This window comes from Lissotriton helveticus, chromosome 7, assembly GCF_964261635.1.
Source record: "Lissotriton helveticus chromosome 7, aLisHel1.1, whole genome shotgun sequence".
NCBI classification, from domain to species: Eukaryota; Metazoa; Chordata; class Amphibia; order Caudata; family Salamandridae; genus Lissotriton; species Lissotriton helveticus.
The window spans coordinates 70,086,225-70,110,778 of record NC_136068.1 but is presented as its reverse complement, the minus strand read 5'-3'; the positions used below and the strand labels follow the sequence as shown (position 1 = coordinate 70,110,778).

The following is a 24,554-nucleotide window of genomic DNA, read 5'->3' as shown; positions in this document are numbered from 1 at the left end:
ATTAAAACTTTTATTCCCTATGTTTCATGGGAATAGTATTTTTACTAATTTCTTTGAATGACTGCTATTCAATAAAGTGGAGAAAGAATAGCATAATCCTCGCCTCCGTTCCTGACATAGAATTAGGAATCAACCCCTAGAAAGGAGAATTAGAACAGCAATGCTAGGGGAAACGGCCCTTATAATGCAGGCTGAGCCACACGTTCCGTTTCCAAGCAAGCGGAACGCTTGCCTTAACCATGCACATGCCTTAACCACGCGTTTGCGTTGTTAAGGCAGTCAGCGGTCTAGAAGTGCAGATGGGCCGGGAGAGGAGCTGAAAGGATTGGGAGAGGAAACTCCGAGGCGCGGCTGGGGCCAGTTTTTGGTAGGTCGTATTTTAGGGGTGGGGTTGGTGTTAAGGGCTCAGGACGGGGGTTGGGGTAGTTTTTTGGCATGGAGCAGAAATGTAGGGCTCAGGGCATGGGGGGGTCAGAGTTGTTTTAAGGACTGGTGCCAGGTTTTAGGGCTCTGGGCAGGTTGGGGCAATTTTCAGGGGTGGGGGTCAGTTTTTGGGCTCAGTACAGGGGGGCTGGGGTCAGGTTAGTTTTTTGGGCAGGGGCAGTCTGTTGGGGCTCAGGGTGAGGTGTCAGTAGTTTTAAGGGGTGGTGCGGATTGCAGGGCTGGGTATTGGGTGTTAGGGTGCAGGGCAGAAAAGCTGATGTGTGCACTTTACCATGCATGTTCCTTAAGTAAGCATGCCTTTACAACAAGGGTCGTGGTAAAGGCATACGTGGTAAAGGCATACGTGGTATAGGCATGTGTGGTAAAGGTGCAGTTGTGGTTCAGACCGAGTTGTTTAGGCTAGCATGGTTTAGGTATGCGTGGTTGTGTCATACAACCTAATGCTAGGAATGGCGGAGCATGATCCAGTGCTCACCAAATAATTTTTGTCATTGGTATATTGATTTTTCTGGTAGGAACTGATTGTAGTCAGTGTTTAACCATTTATTCAAGAATATACTGCAAAAGTGGGAGCTCACATAGATTCAGTAGTGTGTGGACTTTAGTCCACCTAGTATGTAAATGATTATTGACCTGGATAATTTCCTACATCTAAAACTAATCATATTTGTGTATGGTGACCACTGATATGTTTTGCTGTCTGTTCTTTATTGTGAACATGCTATTTCTATAACATGAACATGGCTGTTGCATGTAGACTATTATAGATGAAAGGGTACTAATAGCCATGTTCAATCTATGACCAGGAATAAACTATCACATTGGATTATCGGAGACTATTTTACATTCACTCCTTTCCTCTGTCGCAGTGAGAATTCTTCTCCTTCATAGAAAACAAACCCAGTGCTCCTTGTGATTGTAGTCGACTTGAGCTCTCATGAGATTTAGTGGAGAAACGTCCATCGATCAAGCATTCCAAGGTTTTGTGGATGATGGCCTTGCAATTCTTAGTTGAAAACTTTCCTTAGTAGTGGTCAACTAAAAGTATTAGCTGTATTTTTATATTGTTTAGTTACAAAGCTCAAACACCCAGCCATATAATAATGCAAGGAAAGCAACACAAGATACTAATGTTCAAAAAATCAAAGAGATCATAGAATAAACAGGAGCTGAGACCTGTAAGGAAAGGGCTTGCACCCCTTTTTCCTCTCTTCCTCCACCTATGTTTAAAGATAGCCAGCACTAGTCAACTGCGGGTCATTATAATTCCATACGTGCAAAAAGAGTAGTCAATTTAGGGAAAAGTGACACTTTAGGATCGTGGTAAAGCGGCGGAGTGGAGTCCTCCCTAGAAGAGCTGCAGCGGCTTGGGGTCTGCGTGTGGGAGGCGCGACCCCGTAGCCCGGCGTGGGAGGCAAAGAAGAGGTATTGATGCTGTGGGTGCCAAAGAAGGCAACCTTTGATTCCAGCCCAGGCCTCCAGCGACCCACTGTAATAAGAGGCAGCACATTCAGCCTGGTGAAGGGCATTGGAGACGACCTGAGGCGCCCGCCCACGCCACAAGTCGGAAGAAGAGGGACTCTGCTAAAAGAGGCCCCAATAGTGAGACCACCTGGAAGGCACCCAAGACCATAACACAAGGTGGCTAGGGGTCGGCGTGTGAGAGGCGTGACCCCGTAGCTTAACATAGTAGACGAGGTGGCAACATTGGTGCTGCAAGGGCCAGTGAGGGCAGCCCCTAACGCCCGCCCACGCCTCAAGAAGCTCATGGAAATCAAAGTCAGTAAGGTCAGCTTGGTGAAGGGCGTGAAGGACGAACCGAGGCTACCACCCGCACCGCAAGCCTGGAAAGAGGGACACCACTGAAAGGGTCCCCTGTAGTGTGACCACCTAGAGGGCACCAGAATACACAGCTCACCCTTTGACTGAAGCAGTGATATGGCCCGCCGTCGCCTACCAGATCAGGGTGGCGGGGGTGAATGAGCTGTCTCCTGCGACGCAAACACCATTGGTGCCTGACTCGTTAGCAGGCGAGAGAGGCTGCACCCAGACTGCAGAGTCCGCGTCAGACCTCATCCCCCTTCCCATTAGGAGGTGGATGGGCGACACAGAAGTCCTCTCCGGGACCCCTGCGAAATCAAGTAGTCTCGAAGTCGCTCATACCCCTAAAAGCCCAACGAGCAAAGGGAAACAGCAGGCTCAGCCCTGGAAGAGCCGCAGAGAACGGGCCTAGACGCTGGCCCATGCTGCAGACCTAAGGAAAGTTACTCCACCGACAGAGGCCCTAGAGGGGGGGATCGGCCGAGGGGCACTCAAAAATGTAATACAGGTTTGCCTGCAATAGCGAGGTGGCCTGCTGCCTACCAGGTCGGTGTGGCGGGCCGACCTGGCCGTCTCCTGCGATACAGTCAAGTGTGCCCTGATCCGTGGCAGGCGAGAGGGGCTGTGCACAGACGACAAGAAGTGGGCTTGGCCTCGTACCCCTGCTGCTTCGAAATAGAGGTGAGGAGCAGAAAATCTGTGAGTCACCTGCGAAACCAAGAAGACTCTGGCCCGCCACGTAGGAGACCTCACCCCGTAGCCCATCTAACAAGGTGTGCACTAATACGATTTAAAATTGACTGTACAGTATTTGGCCTTCGGACCCACAGTAGAGAACATAGAACAGGTTAAAAGCCTACCAGAAGATCCAACCCCTTCAACTGAACTATGGCGAGGGAGAAAGAACCAAAAACTCAAAAGCAGGGCAAAATGGACAATTATACACAGACCAGGACCCACCCAGAACTTAGCGGTTTCCAAGACAACAGAGGTCAGCTTGTAAATGAACGGATCTACCCCTGCGGATGACATCCTGCTCTACATCATCAACCCTGACACGACAATCCCTCTGATAAAACAACTAGCTAAGGAATATGGTAAACAAGCAGGATATAATATCAACTGGGGAAAGTAGAGTCTATAACCCTTAGGAGGCTCCTTAGGCACACACTGGCACATCACTGAAGAGGGTTTCAAATATTTGGGGCTGTACATTTCTACAAATGAGGCGGACTGCCTTACTCACAACATTAAGCGAGTTCTGACAGAATTCCGAGAAGACGTGGCTAGATGGAGACGGCTCCTCCTGACGCTGCTAGGGAGGCCGGCCATGTATAAGTTAACGCTCTCCAAACTACTATACAAACTCCAAAACACATATCATGAGATCCCACACAATCAACGATGAGCTCTGTATATTCCTGTGGGATGGGGTCCACCCCAGAGTGGCGCTGCAAACATTACAGCCAGCCAATATAAAGGAGGAATTGCCCTGCTAGATGTCCAAGCCTATTACCAAGCTGCACATCGAACGTGAGTCAATGAATGGTGTCACGCCCCGGGAGATCACCCTACTTATGCCCTGGTGAGGCTTCAGTTCCGGAAACCTTCTCACCTTCACTATCTCTATGGGAGTGCAGGGGTGCGGGGCTTGCTACCCGCCACACAGGACGATCAAGGCCTGGAAAGGGGCGGAACGGCAGATGAACTAGGATAAGAAACTAACTAAAGCTACGCCTCTGTGGGAGGGGAGGCGGTTGCCTGAACTGGCGAAACTACAGGGCTGGGATACAGTCTGGATCATGATACTAGGTGACATAATCAAAAGAGGGGACTTAATTACCTTTGTGGGTCTCCAAGCTGAATATCAACTGTTGCACAAGCAACGATATAAATATTTACAACTACAGCATGCCTGAGGCACACAAAAACCTGACATTACAGATATCCCCAAATATGCACCACTAGAATGGAGGCTGCTACAGGAGGAGATACCCTCAAAGGCAGTCTCCTGAACATATAAAATCTTAATAAATAACATCCCTGATAGATTGTTACTGCTCGGGTGTAAATGGGAGGAAACCACGGGTCCGCTAGAGGACATTGACTGGGAGGCAGCATAGATGCAACCAAAAGAGTTTGCAATTAAGCTCTGTTTAAGGTTAATGCAATTCAAAGTCCTACACAGGGTGTACTACGATTGGGTGCGGCTCCACGCAGTGGGCAGGGCAGAAACACCCAACTGTTTGCGTTGCAAAACAGACCAAGGTACCCATATACATATCCTGTGGGAATGTCAGCAAGAACAAAGATATTGGTCACGAATAGTGAAGGACCTAAATGACCTATTTTAAACACTGATCCAGGGCACCCCTACAGTTGTTGATATCCCCAGATATAAACTCCTATTGATCAATCTGGGGCTCATAGTTTCAAAAAGAGACATAGCCAAGTACTGGGGTGGGAAAGACCTGCCCACTATGGCGGAATGGTGTGCCAGTATGGACTTGTACATGGGGGCCGGGAAAACAACATAAACAGCGAGAGGGGGTCCCAAAAAGTTCAGGAAACTGGCAGCCGTGGTTAAGATATATAATTTCCTAAGAATGTGCAATTTGGGTGGGCCATGCCTAATCTAGAGGGAGGGAGGGCGAAGGACTACTTGGAGGAAGAAGTCCCATAGTGTACTCTGTATCCTTGAAAGTAACAACTTGTGATGATGGTAAATCTGATGTGTATAAGACTCACCTGCTGATGTTTTGGCGGATGTTTAAAAATAAAAACTGTTTAAAAAAAAAAGTTGTGAATTTACAGGTTTCTAGATCCAGTCACGATCGCAGATAAACTAAGGTTGGTAATATTGAAAAGTTGAGGGGCAGAATTTTGGTATTTTGACTTGGTATTTGCCATGGAAGACCCCTTTAGGGGACACTGGAGATGCTAACCAGAACTCTCCCATCATTTCCTATGTAGGGAGCTTCTGGACATATGGATGTCGCGTCACGGGGGCCAGCCGACATCCCTCCTCCCCCATACAGCGCCACTGACAGCTACAAGTTTTCATTCTCCGAAATTAATTTCCAGGACCTGAGTTGCTCCTTCCGCAGCTTGTACAAGTCCATGCTGGAACGGTCGTCCAATCAACAAGGTGAGCTTCTGAAGGCAAATCTTCTTATTTGGATGGGTGAGGGGTGCAATTGCATGTGCTAATTTCAACTGCTGCTTTGGTTTCCACATTCCCTGCTTGCAGGTTGTGGTGTACACTGCATAGCTCAAAGACCGGGATTGTTTGGAAATGTGAGGCAAATACCCACTGCAAGCATTTCACTTGTACCTTAACATGGTCTACCAAATCAGCTACAGGCTTGCAGTTAGAATTGCTTCTTCAAGCATTCAAGTAGAATCACCTTACACAAGTAGAACACATGAAGCACCTACCTCTCAGCTAATGTACCTACCTCTCAGCTAATGTACCTACCTCTCAGCTAATGTTCCTACCTCTCAGCTAATGTTCCTACTTCTCAACTAGTCGGAAATCTAGATTGTTGCTAATGGAAGTACTGCGAAACCAGATAGAAGGCAAATTGCTGCTCAGATTTTATGATCCTTCCGGTGCTTCAACTAAACAGCATATTGATTGTGTGATTGGGGTGGGCTCAATTAAATATCAAACAGAAATTAAACTGTAGCTTTTAATACTCTTTCTCAGAAAGCTCTGACGTGATTACATACACAACTGAGTATTTTAATATTTCAGTTCTAGACTCAGCCGAGCCACCAGGCAAACGTGCAAAGAGCTAGCACAACATGCCCTCCTCTATACCATCAGCACAACCACTTGTAAATGTAAATCATATAGGAAAAGTAGTAGCCCTCAAGTGCAGTTCGAAGTAGGACTAGACTCGAAACAATAAATATCACTTCAGCTTACTTGATTTAGACGAAGGCTCAGAAGACCCACATCCGCCTACTGAGAAGTGCCCCAAAAAAGAAAACCCAAACATACATCTATGACACATTGGATTATATGGCAGCTGACAATCGGCTGCCTCTCCCTTACGAAATCTGCAGACTGATGAAAACGTACTCCCACTTCACACTTTTGCTACTCTCAAACTATAGACTGACCATGACACCTCATGGAGCCCATCCCTATGTGAAACCCACAGCTAGAGACATTCTGTGCACCAACACTGTAAGGGGAGGAAAGTAATTGTGCTTTATATTAAAACAATGTATCCTAGCATTACAAGTAGAGTGTACTAGGCTGTGCCAAAAATTCGAGCCAGAAGACGCCAAATAATGTGTGAAAGTGACACTAGGCGGTTTCTACACAGGGGGCAATGGCTGGAGGTTTCACTGGACCTCTAGCCTCTGCTAAGTTGTACAAAAGCAAGCATCTTAAACTTCAAAACTAGGTTTTCTTTGGTGCAGGTTTTTTTTAAAAGGCACACGGATTGAAATTAATTACTCTGCTCTCCAAACACGCATCATATGGCGTCACCTACACAGTGCAAAACTAATTCTACTGGAACACCATTCCATTCTTCTGTCCTTGTGCTCTCATTGCTCTCTCCCAATACATAAAACTTTTTGTGTCACGCAATGTTCCGTCTAAGACCACTTTCCCTTCTTTTATGTATTATTCTGCTATGGCTGATACCATTTCATAATTTCAGTTCTCCTATCACCTTGACATCGCTCAAATTTTTTGCTCTTTCTTGCCTACCTCCTACACTCCATAATTAGCCTGTCGAGATTCTTACTTCTGAACTTATCCAAAAGTTAGATATTCTTGGCTTCTGCACATCCATGCTCTGTTCGACTTTCTGTATGAAAAATAAGTGCCCTGCCCTCCGTTACAGAGCTTGGCATGTTTTCTGATCAGCTTACGAGGGCATAACCTCTACTGTATCATAGCCAAGGCATCTAGATACTAGGTGCTGAAATAATGCCAGCGCGCCTGCTTCCATTTCAGACAACTACCAGCCTTATCTGATAAACATCTAGCTGCAGATTCCTTAACTTAGAATTATCCCCAAGCATCAGACTGGATCCAGAATTTTTTTTTTTTTGCAGCAGCAGCACCTCTGCGCGCCGGGGGACGGCGCCACACGACCCCGCCCGAACGTCATCCATGGACGTGACGTCAGCGAGGTCATATAAGTCCCTCCCGGCGCGCTGACGTCAGTTTCCTTCTTTTCCGCGTGCAACGCAAATCCGAAGTATGCGGTTCATCTGATAGACTACTAGCCGCAGATTCCTTAACGTAGAATTATCCCCAGGCGTGAGACTGGATCCGGAAAACTTTTTTGCCACAGCACCCCTGCGCGCCGGGGGGACGGCACAACGTGACTCCACCCTCACGTCCGCGTTCGTGACATCAGGGAGGATACACAAGTCCCACCCCGGCGCGCCTACGTCAGTTTTTTTTCTCTTTCGACGTGCAACGAGGATCCGGATTGTGCCCTTGCCTGTTTTCAGGCCATCTCTTCTTTTTCACGCTTTGGCGTTACGTGGAAAAGTGTGCAAATGCCGTCGGGCTTCAAGACGTGTACCTCCTGTGCACGTCCCATGTTGGCGACGGACCCTCACCCGATTTGCATGTGGTGCCTGGGTGAACACCACGACTCGGGAGTTGCGTCGCCTGCCAGCACCTTAAGCCGAAATCACGGCGGGAGCGCCGGATGAAGTTGCTGTCGGCATGCTTGTCCAGGTCGGTGTCGTCCTACCGTCCGTCCCCTTCCTCGGAGGCAAGGAGCCGCCGGTTTCGTCTTCGACATAGTCTTTCGCCGCGGCCCTTTTGGCGTGGCTCACCGGCTGGTAGGACCTTCAGTTTGTCTCCGAAGCCCTGTCCTCGTTCCGTGGTGGGCGCCGTCTCCCCCCGGGACAGTCGCCCCCGCCTGTCGCCTCTTTACCCACCGTTTCCCGGCGCGGAGGCGACAAGGGCCCAAATGACAGCCTACGCTGCGGCGCTGCAGGCTTCTTTGGCCCTTCCTCCACCTCCTGTGACGTCTGCGGATCCCTTGCCTCGCGTGGAGACTTCAGCGGAGTCGCCAGCGGCTCCGGCCCCGGCGCCAAAGGTTTCGGCTCCAGGTTGTAGGAGGGTGGCGTCGTCTAGGTGTAGTCCTTCGAGGCTCCCCTCTTCGGCGCCTACCGTCCCTGCCACGCCGCAAATCCCTACGGGGCTACCTGTGGTGTCGCAGGTGATCGCTCCTCTGAGCAGGCGGCTGCCTCACCAGAGTTCAAGCCGGCGCCGAAGCCTTCCTCCCCAGCTCAGGTGGAGTTGCGGGTGGAGGACGGGACCTGGGGCGCCTACCAGAGTCCCTCTCGGTCCTAGACGCGGGCGGCTGCCCTGTCTGAGGCAGAGCCGGCACCTTTTCGGCGCTGCGCCTTCGGCGTTCCGACGTTGACCGTGCCCCATTCTCCTGGAGAGCACGTGGTGGCAGGAGTCGGTCTGGCACCACGGGTGCCCACTCCGGAGTCGATCAGGCGCCGATGGCGGACTCCACTGAGAAGTGTGGCTCACTGGTTAGAGGAGGCAGACATGAAGCAGAGGTCAGACCCAGGACCAGGGTTCAATTCCCGACGCGGCAGGGTCTTGAGCCCAAATATCCACGGACTCGATAATTCTCGTTTCGGTGCCGACTCGAATCACGGGTTCACACTCTGCAGCTCTGGGCATTAGCCTGCTCAATCTGCACTACGGCCCCCCCGCGGCGGGATGCCTGGCTTTCACCTTGGGGATGCCCAGTACGGGTATCTCACAGGGAAAAGCCAGGACGGGTTCCGAAGGCAAGCGCCGAGATGCCTACGGGTAATCGAGCGCTATATAAGAACGCATAATAATAATAATAATAATAATAACTGAGCCGCGCCGGAGTCTGGTTCTGGATTAGTCTCCTGAGGCCCCTTCTTCTCCAGAGGTCTGTCATCTGTTGGTGTGTTCCTCCCCGGAGACAGGGAGCCGCGCTGTTGCCTTTTCACCAGCATCTTCCAGGGAAGGCTCTTCGCCGTCCCCACGGCCTAAATCCTCACACCCTTCTTTCCGTGGCTCGCGGCTGGCTTCTCCACCTGCCTCTCCGCCTTCCCCTGGGGCCCCTCAGGTTCCTCATTCATCTGTGGATCCTCCACTATTCCGGGGCTGGCCGCTCCCCCCCTGGGCTTGGGGATGGGCGGCTCAGTCTGCAACAGTCACCCACGGAGTTATTACTTTCCCCTCCGCTGCACCCTACTGAGGCCAGTTTTGCCTTTGTTCGGGCTATTTCCACGGCTGCTGGTATTCTGCGGATGGGTGACCTGTCACTTCATTTCCTACAGACAACCTCTTGGAGACTCTCCACCATGGCTCTATTGGATGGGAGTTGTTCCTTCCTTTTGAGGCGTCCCTCCATAATTCTGTTATGGGACTTGGGGGCGCCCTGCCACAGGCGATCCGGTGCCTCAGGCACTACTGCATCGCCATCGTCTTGCTCATCATGACCCTTCTACTAATCTGCGGCTAGATGTCTCTATCAGATGTAGGAGTTACTGAACTTCGGTAACGATGTATCTGGTAGAGACATTGTCTAGCCGCAAATTCCTTAACGCCCGCCCGTCCTCCCCATTCTGCGAGGACCTTTCCAGGTGGGATTCTCAACCTTGACTCCTTTCAGTTGGCACTGGTCTTCATCCGGGGTGCTCCAGTTGGTGCACCCCTCTCATACTTTGCCTTCTGCAGCCGCCTCCCTCTAGGTGGCTTCTCTTCTTATGGAGCGGTGCTTTCGCTCCGCCTTCAAAGGGAATTTATTTTTCCATTTCTCTGTATTCCTCCACTCTGGTCCTTCCAGTGTGAGGACTTCTGTTCTTTCCCGCCCTCCCGCCTCCTCCATCGGTTCATGGTTTCTTGTCTCCTATGCAGTCACCTTCTTGGGATCCATTGGGCTGTGCCTCGGCCCTTCGATCTCTACAGGGGAAAGCGCCATTCCTTGTAATGTCATCTCGCAGTGGATTGTTGTTCTTCCTGTGCTCCACCCTTCTTGGCAGGCACAGTTCTGCGCTGTAATAATAGTCTTCCTGTTGTCTGTAGGGACATTCTTCCCTTGTTGCTCAGCCTCTGGGGAGGGTCTATGCTCGGCTTAGCGGCGTTGCTTCTCGGAGCAATGCTCTGCCTTTACTACTTGGTTTGTTGGTATACAGTGTCTGACACTGTTTGTTGTTTTATTGTTTTATAGAGCGCGAACTTGCCCCTAAGGTATCAGAGCGCTTTACAAGGGAAGCATAGCAGTGTACAATAGGCAAGGAATCCCAATAGTAAAGCGGACATGTATGAAACAGTGTACAAATAATTAACTCCAGATAAGGCCCCCGATTTCTTGAAGAGGTAGGATAGTATTCCAAAGGGAGGCGCTAGTCCGTATTTGGTCATGGTCTGTGTATTGGTCAAACACTGTCCTTCATGATGATGATATGCATAATCCGATTTCTTTGTGTTATGGATTTCTTCCTTTTTCGCACACTGTTCCCATACGTTCATAGTTTTGTTGGTAGCTCCGCGTTGTGCCGCAGAAAAGTTTCTCAGAAGAAAACTGACGTCAGCGCGCCGGGAAGGACCTATATTACCTCGCTGACGTCATGTCCGTGGACAACGTCAGGGCGTGGTTGTGTGGCGCCGTCCCTCGGCGCGCAGAGGTGCTGCTGCAAAAATGTTTCCGGATCCAATCTGACACCTGGGGATAGTTCTAAGTTAAGGAATCTGTGGCTAGACAACATCTCTACCAGATACATCGTTACCAAATTAATAAAATTGATTATAATAGCCTCCATATGACCTACCTTAGTTTACTTTCTCATCTTGAACAAGGTTATTAAGTTTATCCTGGGAGTTTTGAAGGGTTTTTAACTCCTCCAGCCCCCCCCACCTCCCACCCACCCTCCACCCCAAATGTAAACATCTAGCATCAGGCATGGATGGGTTTCTGGTAGGTATGGGGCATATATGCATTTTTAATACTTGTGACCAAGACCCGACATGGAAGTGCTACTTTATACCTGTCCCATACACTGTTGATATACACCAAAACATAATTTGTGCTATTCTGTCCTAGACTTAACCGTCCCAAAACCATCCCGTACCACCTCCAGTTTCTAGTCACCCAACCACCTGGTCTCCATCCTCTGGAATATCTTTTCTATTGAGCACCTTAATAATCATGTTATGCATACTTGTAAACTAATTGTATCTTGTTTTGAGTAATATCTCCACCACCCATCTGCAAATATCTGCATTTCTCTGCCTCCTCACCTGGTCACATAAAGATATCATACACATTTGTTTGTGCCGATGTACAGAATCTCAAATTACGCTATTCTCTTGTAAATATACTGTTAAAAACTTCACTGCAAAGAATTACACTGATGCCACTTAATCATTAAAATGGTACTCTCGGATAAATTTCTGAAACTGAACACCACCTCTAATGACTTCTCTACTTGCTTTTTCCAGAACACCTTTCTGTCGTCAAAGATTATGATTGTTTTCAAGGCTTATTAGAGTCAAAGGGTTCCATTCAATATTGGGGACAATGAAATACATGTCTTGAAATTTGCTATCAGGGTGTCAGGAGTTGTCAAAGTAAGGAATGTGATTAATCATCTGGAGATTTGTCACAAAGAAGCTCTACACAAATGTTTTAACATCGTGCTTAACTTTTCCTCTTTTCTTCACAACAAGCAGCTCTCTCTTCTCTCTCAAACGACATGCAGTCCTCCAACCACAGCTACTGTATGTACCAGCAGCAGGGTCCTCCACCCGGCCCACCCCAGATCCACACCTCCAATCAGGGAAGCTGCCAAGGCAAAGGACCTGGAGACACCTATGGTCAGGGGATGCAGACGCTGCACCCGCCAATGCATCAGCAGTCCTATCACCCCCACCACCAGCCGCTGCCGCCTCGCACTCCAACCAGCAACGTTCCAATGGGTGAGTGCTTTCATTGGGTGAAGGTTGAACGAAGATAATGGGAGGATCCCATCTCAGGGATGATATTTTGCGCACTCTGAGAATGAATAGAAAAAATCACATAATTGTCTGAAAGTTTGCCTTCAGTTTGGAGTATAAATCTCCTAGATTCACATGCTATGTATTATTCCGGCACCTAGTAGCTGAGTCTGAAAGTGCTTTATTTTATAAACCTTTTCCTACGGGACATGGACCCAGGTAGTGTTACTATGACTCACTGTGACATTGATAAGCTGTGCACTTTCACCTCCCGGTGTTGTGTCTCCTCCCTGGTTGCATTACTTTTCAGTCAGCCGCTTCTTGATTGTAGCGAAACTTTTTAAAATTCTTCCTCTTGCATTTTATACAGTGAAATGTATTGTCTGCTGCTTATTATCTTTCAATGGTTTTATATTCATAATTATTCAGATAAAAATAGATTTATTTTGTGCTGGATTGCATCCATTAATCCGTCGTAATCCTTCATATTTGTCCAACTCTCCGAACACCCAGTACTTTTTGGGTTCTTAACCCCAGAGCCTGTCTTCTGGAAGTTAACATTTCAAATCCTTTTAAGACGGAAAAACAAGCTCAGAACGGCCAAGTCCATCCACTACAGGTTGTCCTCATGAGCCTTCTCTTGAATGACTGAAAGATAAATATCTTCTCAGAATCCACAGTACATAAAGATTCATTGTATTAATAACAAGGAAAGAAGAAAGTCTTCAGCTTTTCAAAGCTCTCCTCCAGGTAAGGATAGCAATAGACTACAAACTGTGGGGAGAAAGGAGAGAGGTGCTGCTACCCATTGAGACATAATGTGAATGCACAACTCATTAGATATGCACTCACGTAATGAAATGACATGTAGGATTAAATAAAACTCATGCCTAAAGCATTTAAAAATAGTGCTAAATCCGTGGTGGGAGACAGGAACATTATATCAAGCTTTTGCTTAAATTCATCTCTAGTCTCTGCAGACAGAGCAAACAAATAGTGGACAACCAGATACTTTTCCATTGACATGGTTAGGCAATTCTGGCTTAAACTCAAAATGCAAGCCCAATATTAGACATGCAAGTCCAATATTAGACATGCCTTTTACAGGAAACCTTTTATTTGGTCCAGCACTGATCCATTCACTGGAGGACATGAGAAAGGCCAGTGGGACAACTGAGGCAATGGGAGCTTTGCAGACTAGGAGCCTCAATAAGAGGAGCCTTTTCCAGCTCAGATCAGAGTAGACAATCCAAAAAAAATGTATTTTGAAAGTCTGCTTATCTTGGGCTTTTTTTTTTTATAACCCACACAGTGGCACCACCCTATGAGGCAAAACACTTTCCAGGAAGAGGTAAGACTAGAGGGGTCTCAAATTAACCATCAAAAGTATACCCAAAGAGCCACAATTTCAATAAAGATGAAATTCATGCCCTACAGCAAAAGGTTCAAGAACTGTTAGAAAAAAGTTTAGGAGAGAGTACTCTATAATAAATCAGCGCAGAGTAGAGTTGGTATACTTTCTAATAACACACCAACATCTGACTTTGCTGCCAAGTCTGCCACTGTGAACAGACGAATCCAACTACAAAGGTTCCAAATTACAGCAATAGTTGATGGCCTTATTCAAATAGAACAGCTATCTAACTACAATGAGTCTCAAGGACGCCTATTGTCATCCCAGAACAAACAATGTTTTCTTGTGGGCATGCAGGCATTGTAGGGCCGATTCTATTTTACCAGACATGTCAGTCTCTGAGCTTGAGTGCTGCAATGGAACTGTTGGGTATGTGGTGTCCTGTATTGATTTAATTCCATATTCAAGGCTGCACACAGTGGTCACGAATACACAGAGACTGGAAAGATCCACATGGAACTAAAATGGTGTAGCAAAACCAATATGACAGTAGGCAGTCATTTGAAGACATCATCCCCACAAGTCATCATACAAGATTCTTTGCATGTGGGAATGGACACACACATTGGAAAATTGAAGGTACGGGTTTAGTGGTCCTCACAAAAGGTACTGAAACGCATACAATACCAGGAACGTAAAGCAATTTACCTACCACTAAAAGCATTCCAACTTCAAATTCTCAACCCTGTAAAAGTGTTAACGTACAACACAACTGCAATGTTTTATCTGAGCAAGCAGGGGTGATGATAGCCTATCCCTTCTCAAACTTGGCATGAGTCATTTTAAGGTGGGCAAATGCAAGATGCATCTCAGTGGGGGCAAATCATGTACAATTGTGGTCAGCATACAAGGAGCTCATTTAAGCGGGCACTTTGGCACCTCACACATGTGGGAGTTAAAACAGTTTCCGGAAAGAAAACAGATAATGCTAAAACTTTGCACCAGGGCATTACCACCACAGTCAAAGGGGAAATGCACAGCTTACTAACTCGTACAGAATGTTTGCATATGTGTTTCTGCTGATTGTGTTAATTCCTTTAGTCATAGAGCAGTTCAAAGCTTCCAGTGTGTCACTAAGATGGCAACATCATATATATTTATCATACCAGAGGGGAGGTGTTACTGCCAGAGCTGCTAGCTTTGGAACTGGGGCATCAGGTTGGAGTCCCAGCTTTGGCTCAACATGCTGTGATTCTGGACAAATCACTTAAACGCTCCATGCCTACAAAAATTAATCTGACCTTGTGTAATGTAACTAGTGCTCAGGAAAGCACCACAATGCCCCTGGACCTAGTTTGCACTATATTAAACTACATAAACACACCTTATGCAAATAGCACAGGGGAATGTCCTCCGATCTTTATACTTGCAAAGGTTGCAATAACTATGTAGAGAGGGAAGGAGCCTGTCCCATTCCAATGAATTAGTTTGCAGCTTCGCTCCTAAAATAGAATTGTCACTTGAGGAATGTTTAGAGATTATAAAGAGGCATGTAAACCTTCAACTAGAAGATATTACACATTAAAATGCATAAAGTGCCTTAATTGATGTTAGAAAACCTTTTTCTTGGTGAGGTGCGTTACACACGAAGTCGAATGGACGCTTAGCTATACGTCCTTGAGGATACAATTAACAGGAATTGCAGTACACCCTAAAGGAATGCATATAAATAATGTTTCCAGTAATTAAACATATGTAGAGGGTGTAAAACGATTATACCCTCCATCACCACAGTAGAATTTAAATGTAATGTTGGCAGATCTAAAGAAGCCCCCCCTTAAAATCCACACATATTGCCTCTCTAAACTCTGATGTGAAAAAGTGACTTCTTAATTGCCATTACCTCTTTAAGAAGCGTCAGCGAACAGCAAGCACTTTAAGTGCAAGAACCAAACTTAATTGATCAAAAAGACAAGGTTATTATGAGAGCATACACAAAGTTAAAATCTGCTTTTCATGTTAACCAAATTATATAATTACCATCATTCTTTAACAAAGCAACAAATTGATGTAAAAGGGTACTCCATATATTACACGCATGAAAAGAACAATTTATTACATCCAAGAGATGAAATACATTGGGGAAAACAAAACCTGTCCTAGTAGCACATGCTGCAGAGGCACTGGGTGCAGCAGTGTCAAAGGGAACTTAAGCCAGTTGAATAGTTCAAACAGTACAAACCTGCTAGAACATAATAAACCTTTAAAAGTAAACCTAGAAGCACACTCCACTATCAAACAATGGGGTAACCGTAGCATTTACGTCCTATGTATCACTACAGGGCTTGTATGGTAGCAACATGGTCTTCGAAACACAGTTCAATTAAACATTACTGTGGCGATACAGAAACAATGAAAGAAGCAGCACTGGGCCAAACAGTGCTTAAACATGTATCACCTCTCCTCATTCAGTCCTCCTCCGCACTGCAAAAAAAATCAGTTGCCTATCTTTAACAATAGTTTTGAAGCTTAACGCTCTTCTAGATGGATAGTGACCCTCAGGACTACCCGTCAAGGAGGCAAGTTAATGCAATACGTTAAAAAGAAAAGAAAAAGTAAGATGTAAAACTGAGGTCCCCTCAGTTGCATTGTAGGCTTAGGGTGTGGGGGGCGGGGGGCATGGGTTAGCTAAGGGCTACAGAGCCTCAACTGTTGGGGTAATGTGCCTTTGATGTCACAAAGTCTGTTTTACAGACCTACAGAAATACAGGTAGAACAGTTTTAGCACTTTCTCTCAGTAGTACTAATAGGGAGTAGTCACAGGCTTCTCATGAAGATAGTGTGGGGTGATCAAGTTCAGAACTTTAATCACCCCGCACTGAAAGGACCGATTGTCCAACCCAGTGCTTCACTTTATTACACACAAACAAGATACTACACAAATAATAGTGAGCAGACAGTTTAGAGAACTGGGCTCGGGCTACTGCACCTCAGTCTATATGCTCCTCTTCCCTGCGGTTCTCCTTCTCCTGTAAACCAAGCGGTTCTCCCATCTGGTTTAGAATGGAAAGGAACTCTCCGCGCCTCCACAAAAACAACACTGGAACAATTCTCCTGTATTGCTCCCAAGACATTAGCCAACCTCCCTCAACACATTAGAGCCATCTCCCCACTTCTTGAGTTCCGCAAGAAGCTGAAGACCTGCTTGGTCATATAAACAGCTTGGGACCACACACCTTGACCAAGCGCCTGGAGACCCTTTCAGGTGATTAGTGTGCTATACAAATCAATATAACAGAACAAGGGGGCACATCCATCAAGGTAGGCTTTTGCGATTCCTCAATTGCAAATATTAAGGCTTCGCAATTATAGAATCGCAAAAGCCTATGCATGTAGGAATCGCAAAAAAAAAGCGATTCCTACACTTTCCTCAATTGTGACTCGCAAATTGCGACTTGCAATTAAGGAATGGCTTCCCATTCATTCCTATGGGCCTACAGGCCCATAGGAATGATTGGGAATTGCATGCGCGAGCACCCAATAGGTACTCGCAAATTGCGCATGCAATTTCAAGGGTGCTAAAAGGACACCCTTGAAATTGTAATGTGAACACGTTGCGCACACACATGCATGTGTGTGTGTGTGTGTGTGTAACGAGGAACTTTGAAAAATGCACTTTAGCACATTTTTCAAAGTTTTTGCAAGTTTCCGTCAAGTTTCATTTGCCGGTAATTTACGTCCCATAATAGCGAAATCGCTATTTTCAATGGCATCATGCATTGCATTTGAGGCATCGCAATTTACGATTCCTTAAATGCAATTGCAATTTCCTTAAATTGCGATTTTTACATTTGGGATAATGCATTCCACATGCAAAAATACCGGTCGCAGAGGAGCTACGCTAGCAACCAAGATGGCTGCATAAGCTCCCGGCTCCGCCGACCTCCGCCGGAGGCTCATGAATCCTGACTCCCATCCTGATTTCCCACCGGACTCCCCGTGCAGCTGAAGTGCGCCTGATTCTAAAGGTGCAATCCCGGAATTTCTAGCTGCTCGGATGACGAAGATACGTCGTGCGCCATTCTTGGCCTAACTCAGAGTTGCAGCCGGGGCCTCGAGTTACAACCCGGCCGGGTTGGAGTTGAACAACATCGGCCGCGGGACGTGGGTTGTTCCGGTCTCCCGAAGTGGCATCTTTCTTTTCCGTTTTGGATGGTGACCTGGTGGCAGCTTTCTCTTGCAACAACGGCGGCTTCCAGATCGACTGCTTTGACCGGGGATCCGCTGCCCGGACGCCCCGTTGAGCTCCCGGGGTTGATGGGCTTGGTTCCTCGTTGGCAACGACGGCACTGCGATCGTGCTTTGGTAGCACCCACAGTTGTCATCTACATTGTTTCTGCCTGGTGCCCCGGAGAAGTCGACCTCCGGGGTTCAGATACCCGCCCGGTCGCTCACTGAGGGGCGATGGAACGGGCCGAAACTACACCGTCGCTGCGCAATGTAATGGCCGCCATTGGGGAGCTCCACAAACGAGTTACCGCCACCTTCCAAAGGATGGTCTTAACGGTTGATCACATCTGCCGGAGACCGGATTCCGACCCTTTGTTGGTCGTGAGCCGAGATGCCTTACCCGCGGAGCAAGCTCCGATTGCTACCGAGGACCCTGTGCGGACGTCGGACTTGGACATTTCTTGCGACCCTAAGATGGCGGCGAGCGAGCCCGAAAGTACTGGCTGTGTGTTCTGCCCTCTGTCGATACCGCCCGAGATGGATGTGACTATTTCTGTACTTCAGTGTGTCTTCTCCACGGACTATCGGATTCATACCTCGCCTCTTTCAGAGAATGCTCAAAAACGCTTTGCTGACTTATCGTTGGTGGGCAGTGGACCTGGTTTGACTTTTGAACTTTGTCAGCGTTTATCCTGGTATCACTCCTTCTGTGGCGACCTTGAGACGTTTCTGTCTTTGGATGTTCTTGTTGTGATGGCGGTTCGAATGGTCAGGGCTCGCATGAAGAATCGTAGCGGCCTGGTCGTACTTGATGGGGTCTGCGTAATGGATCGCCAGGGCTGACTTTGCAATGTTTTCTTTTGACTTTGCCGGGTTGTGTCTGTGGGAGCGAGGGCCAGATGAGATTTTGATTGTCTGGGTATTGTGTAACTGCTATGTTCGAAACGGGATGTGCTGCCTCTGTGGTGCCGGGGGCCGGGCGGGACGGTCCTTTCTCTGTTTGTGGCTCCCCTATTGAAAATTTTTATTGATCTGCTATAACTTGCTTAACGCTGCGGCAGGGGATGTCTGCTTCTGGTGGGGGGATGGGAATCTGGGAGCCCGTATCGTTTTGTACTATATCTCCTCCTCCAGCTTTTCCCTTCCTTGGGGTGTAGTTTAGTGGGCGACAGGCACGCTGCTAGTGGGGTTAGGTCGTAGCCATCGGCAGGGGTGTAGGGTGGGGGGTTGTGTTTTTTTTTTTGTTCCTTTACTTTTTTTCTATGACCTTTCTATTCCCTTTTCCTTTCTTCACAAGAAATGTGGCATACTCTCCTGGTCTTTTGTCCATCATATCTGGGTGTCGCATGTCCAATTCGTATATCCTGTATTCCTGGTGGGCGGGTGCTGTTGCGATGTACTTGTGGTCCTTCGCATCTTATTGTTTTGCTTCAGCTTTAAGCTGGTATTGATCTTTTTTCGATGCCTATGATTGTGGTGTATTTCTTCAACGTATTTGCCTGTCCCCAGCTGGACTGTATTTCACCAAATGACACCTGATATGTATATTTTCTTTCTTGTGTTATAATCAATAAAAAAATATATATATAAAAAAAAATACCGGTCGCAAAGGGGCAGTTTCTGAGAATCTGCCCGTTTGTAACCAGTTTTTCTTTTGATGCGAGTGGCCCAATGTCTCTAATTGCAAAAATCAAGGTTTATGTGTACATAACCCCCCTTGACTCCCAGCACTTCTGAGAGATGGCATCATTCCTGATCAGATGCTGCCCCCTTAATCTCCTGTGAAGTCACAGTGCGGGGTGGCATGAGGAGCTGTTGTCAGAGGACCACCCACCGGGAATTTCATGTAAACTGAAGTTGTTGTGGCTCCACCAGGCGAGTCTGGTCACAGTTGCCCCCGGCCCGCTTCTGGGTACTGGTTGTCGCTTTAAGTTGCAAGTGGGTAGCAACAATCAGTGTGTCTCCGCATGAACGGACTAGCTATGGTAGCACTTTTTGTTAGAACTGAATGATAGTATCCATGCTCTCACTTCTCTGGGGACAGTGGCACAGGTTGAGCCGGAATCTCACGTCTTGGACATAGAGATACAAACAACCACAGTTCTGCACTTCCTGACTGGAACTACCACTCAGAGTCTGATGCCCGCCAGCACCTGTGGCACGCATGTTGTTCTCCTCTGGCTGACTCCACCAAGATCTCTCTTTGTATCTGGCTCTTCCTGGACAGTCCCCACTCCTCCAGGTGCTGGTGGGCTTCTTCCTTTCTAGGTGCATCTTCGTTTCCAGGTGTAGTCGTGTCTGCAAGAGGCAGCATTTTGTGTCTGGTCATTGGCTTTAGGAATGTTAAGGGCTCTGTTGTATTCCGTCCCGCCTCCTTTTCAGTGTACACCTATAAGTGATCCTGACTTCATCATTTTGTTCTGCTACTCTGTTCTGCTTTCATCGTTCTCGAGCGTGGGGCTGCAGGACTGGAAGGAATAAGCCTGAGGTAGTACCCTAGTTTGCAGAACTAGCTGCTACATTCCAGATTCAACGTCACTTGATTTACAATGTAACAATACCTAAATCTCCCTTTGTACTGTCGAGCCTTCGAAAGCATGCGCTAGCACATGCGTCTTGCTTGTGAGACACTCTTGTTTACAAAATGGGCTTGGAGCCCTCCCATTGCTTACCATTTGCAAAGCTTCCTGTCACTCTAATTTGCTGCCTCTTCCATTCGCCACTGTAGGTAAAACATAATTTCCTATGATTTTTGTGGTCAGGGACTAAGCACAGATTGACTCCGGTTAATCCATGCCCCTGCACTGCTCCTGATGTGATTGAGGTACTATATTTTCCCCTCTCCCACTCTCCCTACGTGCTGCTGCCACAACAAGAGATGTTTCAGAAAGTAGGAACGGCCCCCAATAAATTGCTCCCTTCCCTCTGCAAGCAGATAAAAGACGTGATTAGTGTCTGCACAGCATGGCAATTACAACTCATTTTCAGAGCCACAATCAAAACATAAGAGGGGCGAGCCCTGCGTGGAGAATGTTGACTCCTAGAAAGGCTGATTGTACGCCCAGAAGCACCTCCTGCTCCCGAACACTGCCCGCCCCTACGGTGAGAAATATATTTCGTGCCCAGGGGTAGGTTCCTAAATGCATAATGGTGCTAAACACTCGTACAACCAAAGGCACCTAAAATACTTGTGACCTCTGTAAAAGGTGCATCGGTTTATTCCTCGACACAGTAGTTTCTCATATGAATCTTATATATGCAGCTACCTAGGTTGACTCTTCTCTTGGAACCTATTCAACCTATAGACTTTGTTTGACCACATTGGGCAGTCTCTGGGTTTGTAATCTACTCAATGCATTCATTTGTGAAAAACCAAAACATGTTGCCTAGGTCTAGTTTTGTCTACGCATTTTCTGATTCCCTCTCTTGAAATCTCTGCTGCCAGATTGTGTGGCCCAGTTGCCTGTTTGCATCTCTGTCTCTGGGTATATGCTGCTTTAAAAAAAAAAAATGTATTTAAAGTTCTGCAGAAAACTGCCAAGGAGTTCTCATCCTCTGTGTGAGGGATAATTCTAGCTGTGCTGGCAATATTAAAAGCACAAGCATAATCATGACAATACAAGACTGTGAATTTCACACATACATATATTACAAGAAGAGTCTATACGCATCGTTCTCTGTAGTAGCGAGAATGAGATTTCTGGCTGAAAAACTATTTTTGAATATGATAGCACACTTTCTGCCTAATTATCTGATATAAACTCACTGGCTTCTTGAAGCAGCGTGTACAGCTATTTTGTTTGACTGTCTTGTGCTATTTAAATCAACACCTGGTTGAGCTTAGCATTAACCCGCCCACAAAGATAAAAGTGCTCTTGACCCTTGCACTTCACAAATAAGATATTTGCATTCGCGGATGACCTGCACACGATATTCATGAGCCTAGCACATGTGGCTGCCGGATATTTGCTAAGTGTGGGGATGGTTCATCCACGTCTCCACCCTTGAGCCCTGCAGAGCTGTGAAATTAGGACCGTATTAAAGTGCCTATCCTCATAATATTACCGGTTTCTCAACAGAGCAAGGAATTGTCAGGATCAAATCTTGTTTTCCTAAACGTGGTTATACACATAACCACAGCATGCACACTTCTGGGGTGGGGGGGGGGGGGGGGGGTTGCAATGCTTCATGGCATCAGCGATGCTGTGCATCGTAGCTAAAAATCATTGGTAAGGCCAATAGGTCCCAAAGGTGAAACCTATTGGCTTTGCCAATACTCATTAGGTCTGGCCTTTGACTTTCGTTTTTCTAAAGAGATAAGTCTTCTTTCTGTACTCCCTCTGGGCAGATTGTCTGTTTGCTCTCTGTTAATCCATCCAGTCCCTCATAACTGGACCTGTTGCCTTGCTTCATTTTTGGGTGGTATGTGTTTGAGGTTCATTGTAACCATATGAATGTAAGGTGTCTATTTTTAAATACTATGTACATGGGTGAAGGTGGTAGTCTGCCTCCAGGCTGTTACGTGTTCGTTGTAGATATGACAGTCTACATGGCAGTCTGTATTTGGGACACCGTCCCTGAAACTATTCTTACCTATAAAGTGGGGGAAGTAACCATTTTCTTCACTTTTCTGCATGTATATTCCCATCGAAGCAGTGAAACTACCCCTCCCCTCTAATCCTGTACTTCTGATAGATACTTCTAATTGCAGATTCCTCAACTTTAGAATATCCCTATCATGCCAGTAGGTGGTGTCATGTGGCTCTGCTTTGACTTTGTTCCTCCCCAGTGACGATGGTGCCACATATAAGCACCACCCCTAAATGTTGATGTCAGGTTCTTTTTTTCTGTGCCTTCTTGCACAGGTCTGTAGCTTGCTCGTTTCTTCTTTTTCCTTGTCGGTGGACAAGGGTTTTCTCAAAATTCTGTTTTTCTTGTGTGCAAGGGAACATGTCATGCTTTTTGGTATCTTCATTTGTAAGCCACCACAATCCTGATCCTTTCCATGCCCTTAGGATGCCTGTCTCTGCCTTTTTCCATTACTAAATGACCCTGGGGAAGTTGAACCTTTACACCCTCGATCGGATCCTGATGGCTGAAACACTTTTCAGAGCAGGTTATCCTAGTGGAAGGTACCAGTGCTGTGAGTATAATCACCACCGGCAAATCATGACCGTGAGCAGCCATTATAGGGATGCAGAACGTTAACGCTTTAGTACCCTTGCTGGTGGTGTTAAGGTGCTGATTAAATACTGCATTTTGCTACCCATTAAAAAAAGAGGAAAAAACTCTGCAACTAGGTCCTAAAATCTTAAACAGAACACTGGTTACTGTGTCCTTACTAACCATGAATTGGATGCCAAGGCTCTTGCCACCCTCAGCATGAGAACCTTGCTGTTTGGGTGGTACTTTTTTTGAATAAAGGTACTTTTCTGTTTAAAAAAAGAAAATATAAACTCCGTAGCTTAAGGCTTCAGCCCTCTGAATTCATATAGAGAGTAAACACATTTGACAGAACCTAGAAAGTAAATTACTACTCCACCTATCAGTTGAGCAACTTAGTCTCTAAACTCTCCAGGTCTCCATTCAACTTTGATTCCTTGAAGTAGGAGTAAAATAGAATGTTCACATACTGGTTTTTCCATTTGTTGAAATTAATCGTTTAAGCTGGGTTAGATGCTGAGTTGACTAATGCATCCATTTCAGGGATCTATGATTGACACCATGCTCACAGGTTCAGAACCCAGCGGTCCATGCAGTCTTTTGTCCTTCTGACATCAATAAATTGATTATCGTTGTTGGGCAACAATAAACATCCATTGTGTCTCAGTAGCACCAAGAGACCCCTCAGAGTGGATGTAGTCTGTACAAAAATTCCTTTGATTTAAGAGTTTACTTAATGTCCATCACGTGATGCGGTAGTGACTGGTGGAGTCAGTCAAATACATGAGGGTACTTGAGATTTGACTGCCTTTGTCTCCCTTTCAGATGAAAGACTGATTCTTCACAAGTAAACTTTGCAGAGGTGATTGTGATATGACTGTCCCTGGCCTGACTAGTCTTTGTGTGACCTGGTACTAGATCTGCTTGATACATTTTTCAGAACCAAATCCGTCATCTGGCTAACCCTTAGTCGCTCCTACACGAGTTTTAGAAGTGATCTTAGCATGTGACCGACTATTACTCAAGTCTGCCAGCCTACTAATGGTAATATTAGCCTGTGATGGACTGTGCTCCTAGTATGCTTGCCTTTCAGAGAGGACCTTGGCATTGCTTCCTAGTTGCTTTTAAATATGTGCCACTTTGAGACATTCTGGGTTCTTTAGGTAGGAACCCAATGCCTTCTTCGCCTCGATATCTCCACTTAGGAAGCCCTCTGCTAATACACAAGAACTAGTTAGGGGTTTGCACTTGATTTGATTCCTCTAAGTAGGTGTGACTGCCTGCTGCACAACCCCACCAAATTTTCTGGGGCAAGTTAAGAACAGTTAGTATGCAGGCAATAAAAATACAAATTGTTACTAGCGAGATATGTACTGTGCGAGTTAACACAAGGATTACTAAGGCAGTACACATGTGGTGACTTTCAATGTGTCATTTTCATGCTTAAATACATAGTGATTTGATTCTTGCACAGAACATGAAAAAAACCACACACTGAACAGGTCATTTTATTGTATCAACACTTGACCATTGAGTAAGGTATTTAGTATATCATTGTCGCCA

The 24,554-nt window shown here is 46.6% G+C and overlaps 1 protein-coding gene across 2 annotated transcripts in view; it reads left to right on the top strand.

Annotated features, from left to right (window-relative positions):
• FOXJ2 (forkhead box J2) overlaps positions 1-24,554 on the top strand; it is a 280,606-nt gene that overhangs the window by 227,511 nt on the left and 28,541 nt on the right. Inside the window, exons 6-7 of one of the 2 annotated variants that reach the window (XM_078651469.1) lie at positions 5,239-5,413; positions 11,981-12,226. In XM_078651469.1, coding sequence (XP_078507595.1) covers positions 5,239-5,413; positions 11,981-12,226 — 421 coding nt within the window. Of the gene's footprint in view, positions 1-5,238; positions 5,414-11,977; positions 12,227-24,554 lie in introns of both variants that reach the window. The other variant, XM_078651468.1, reaches the window with a different exon arrangement.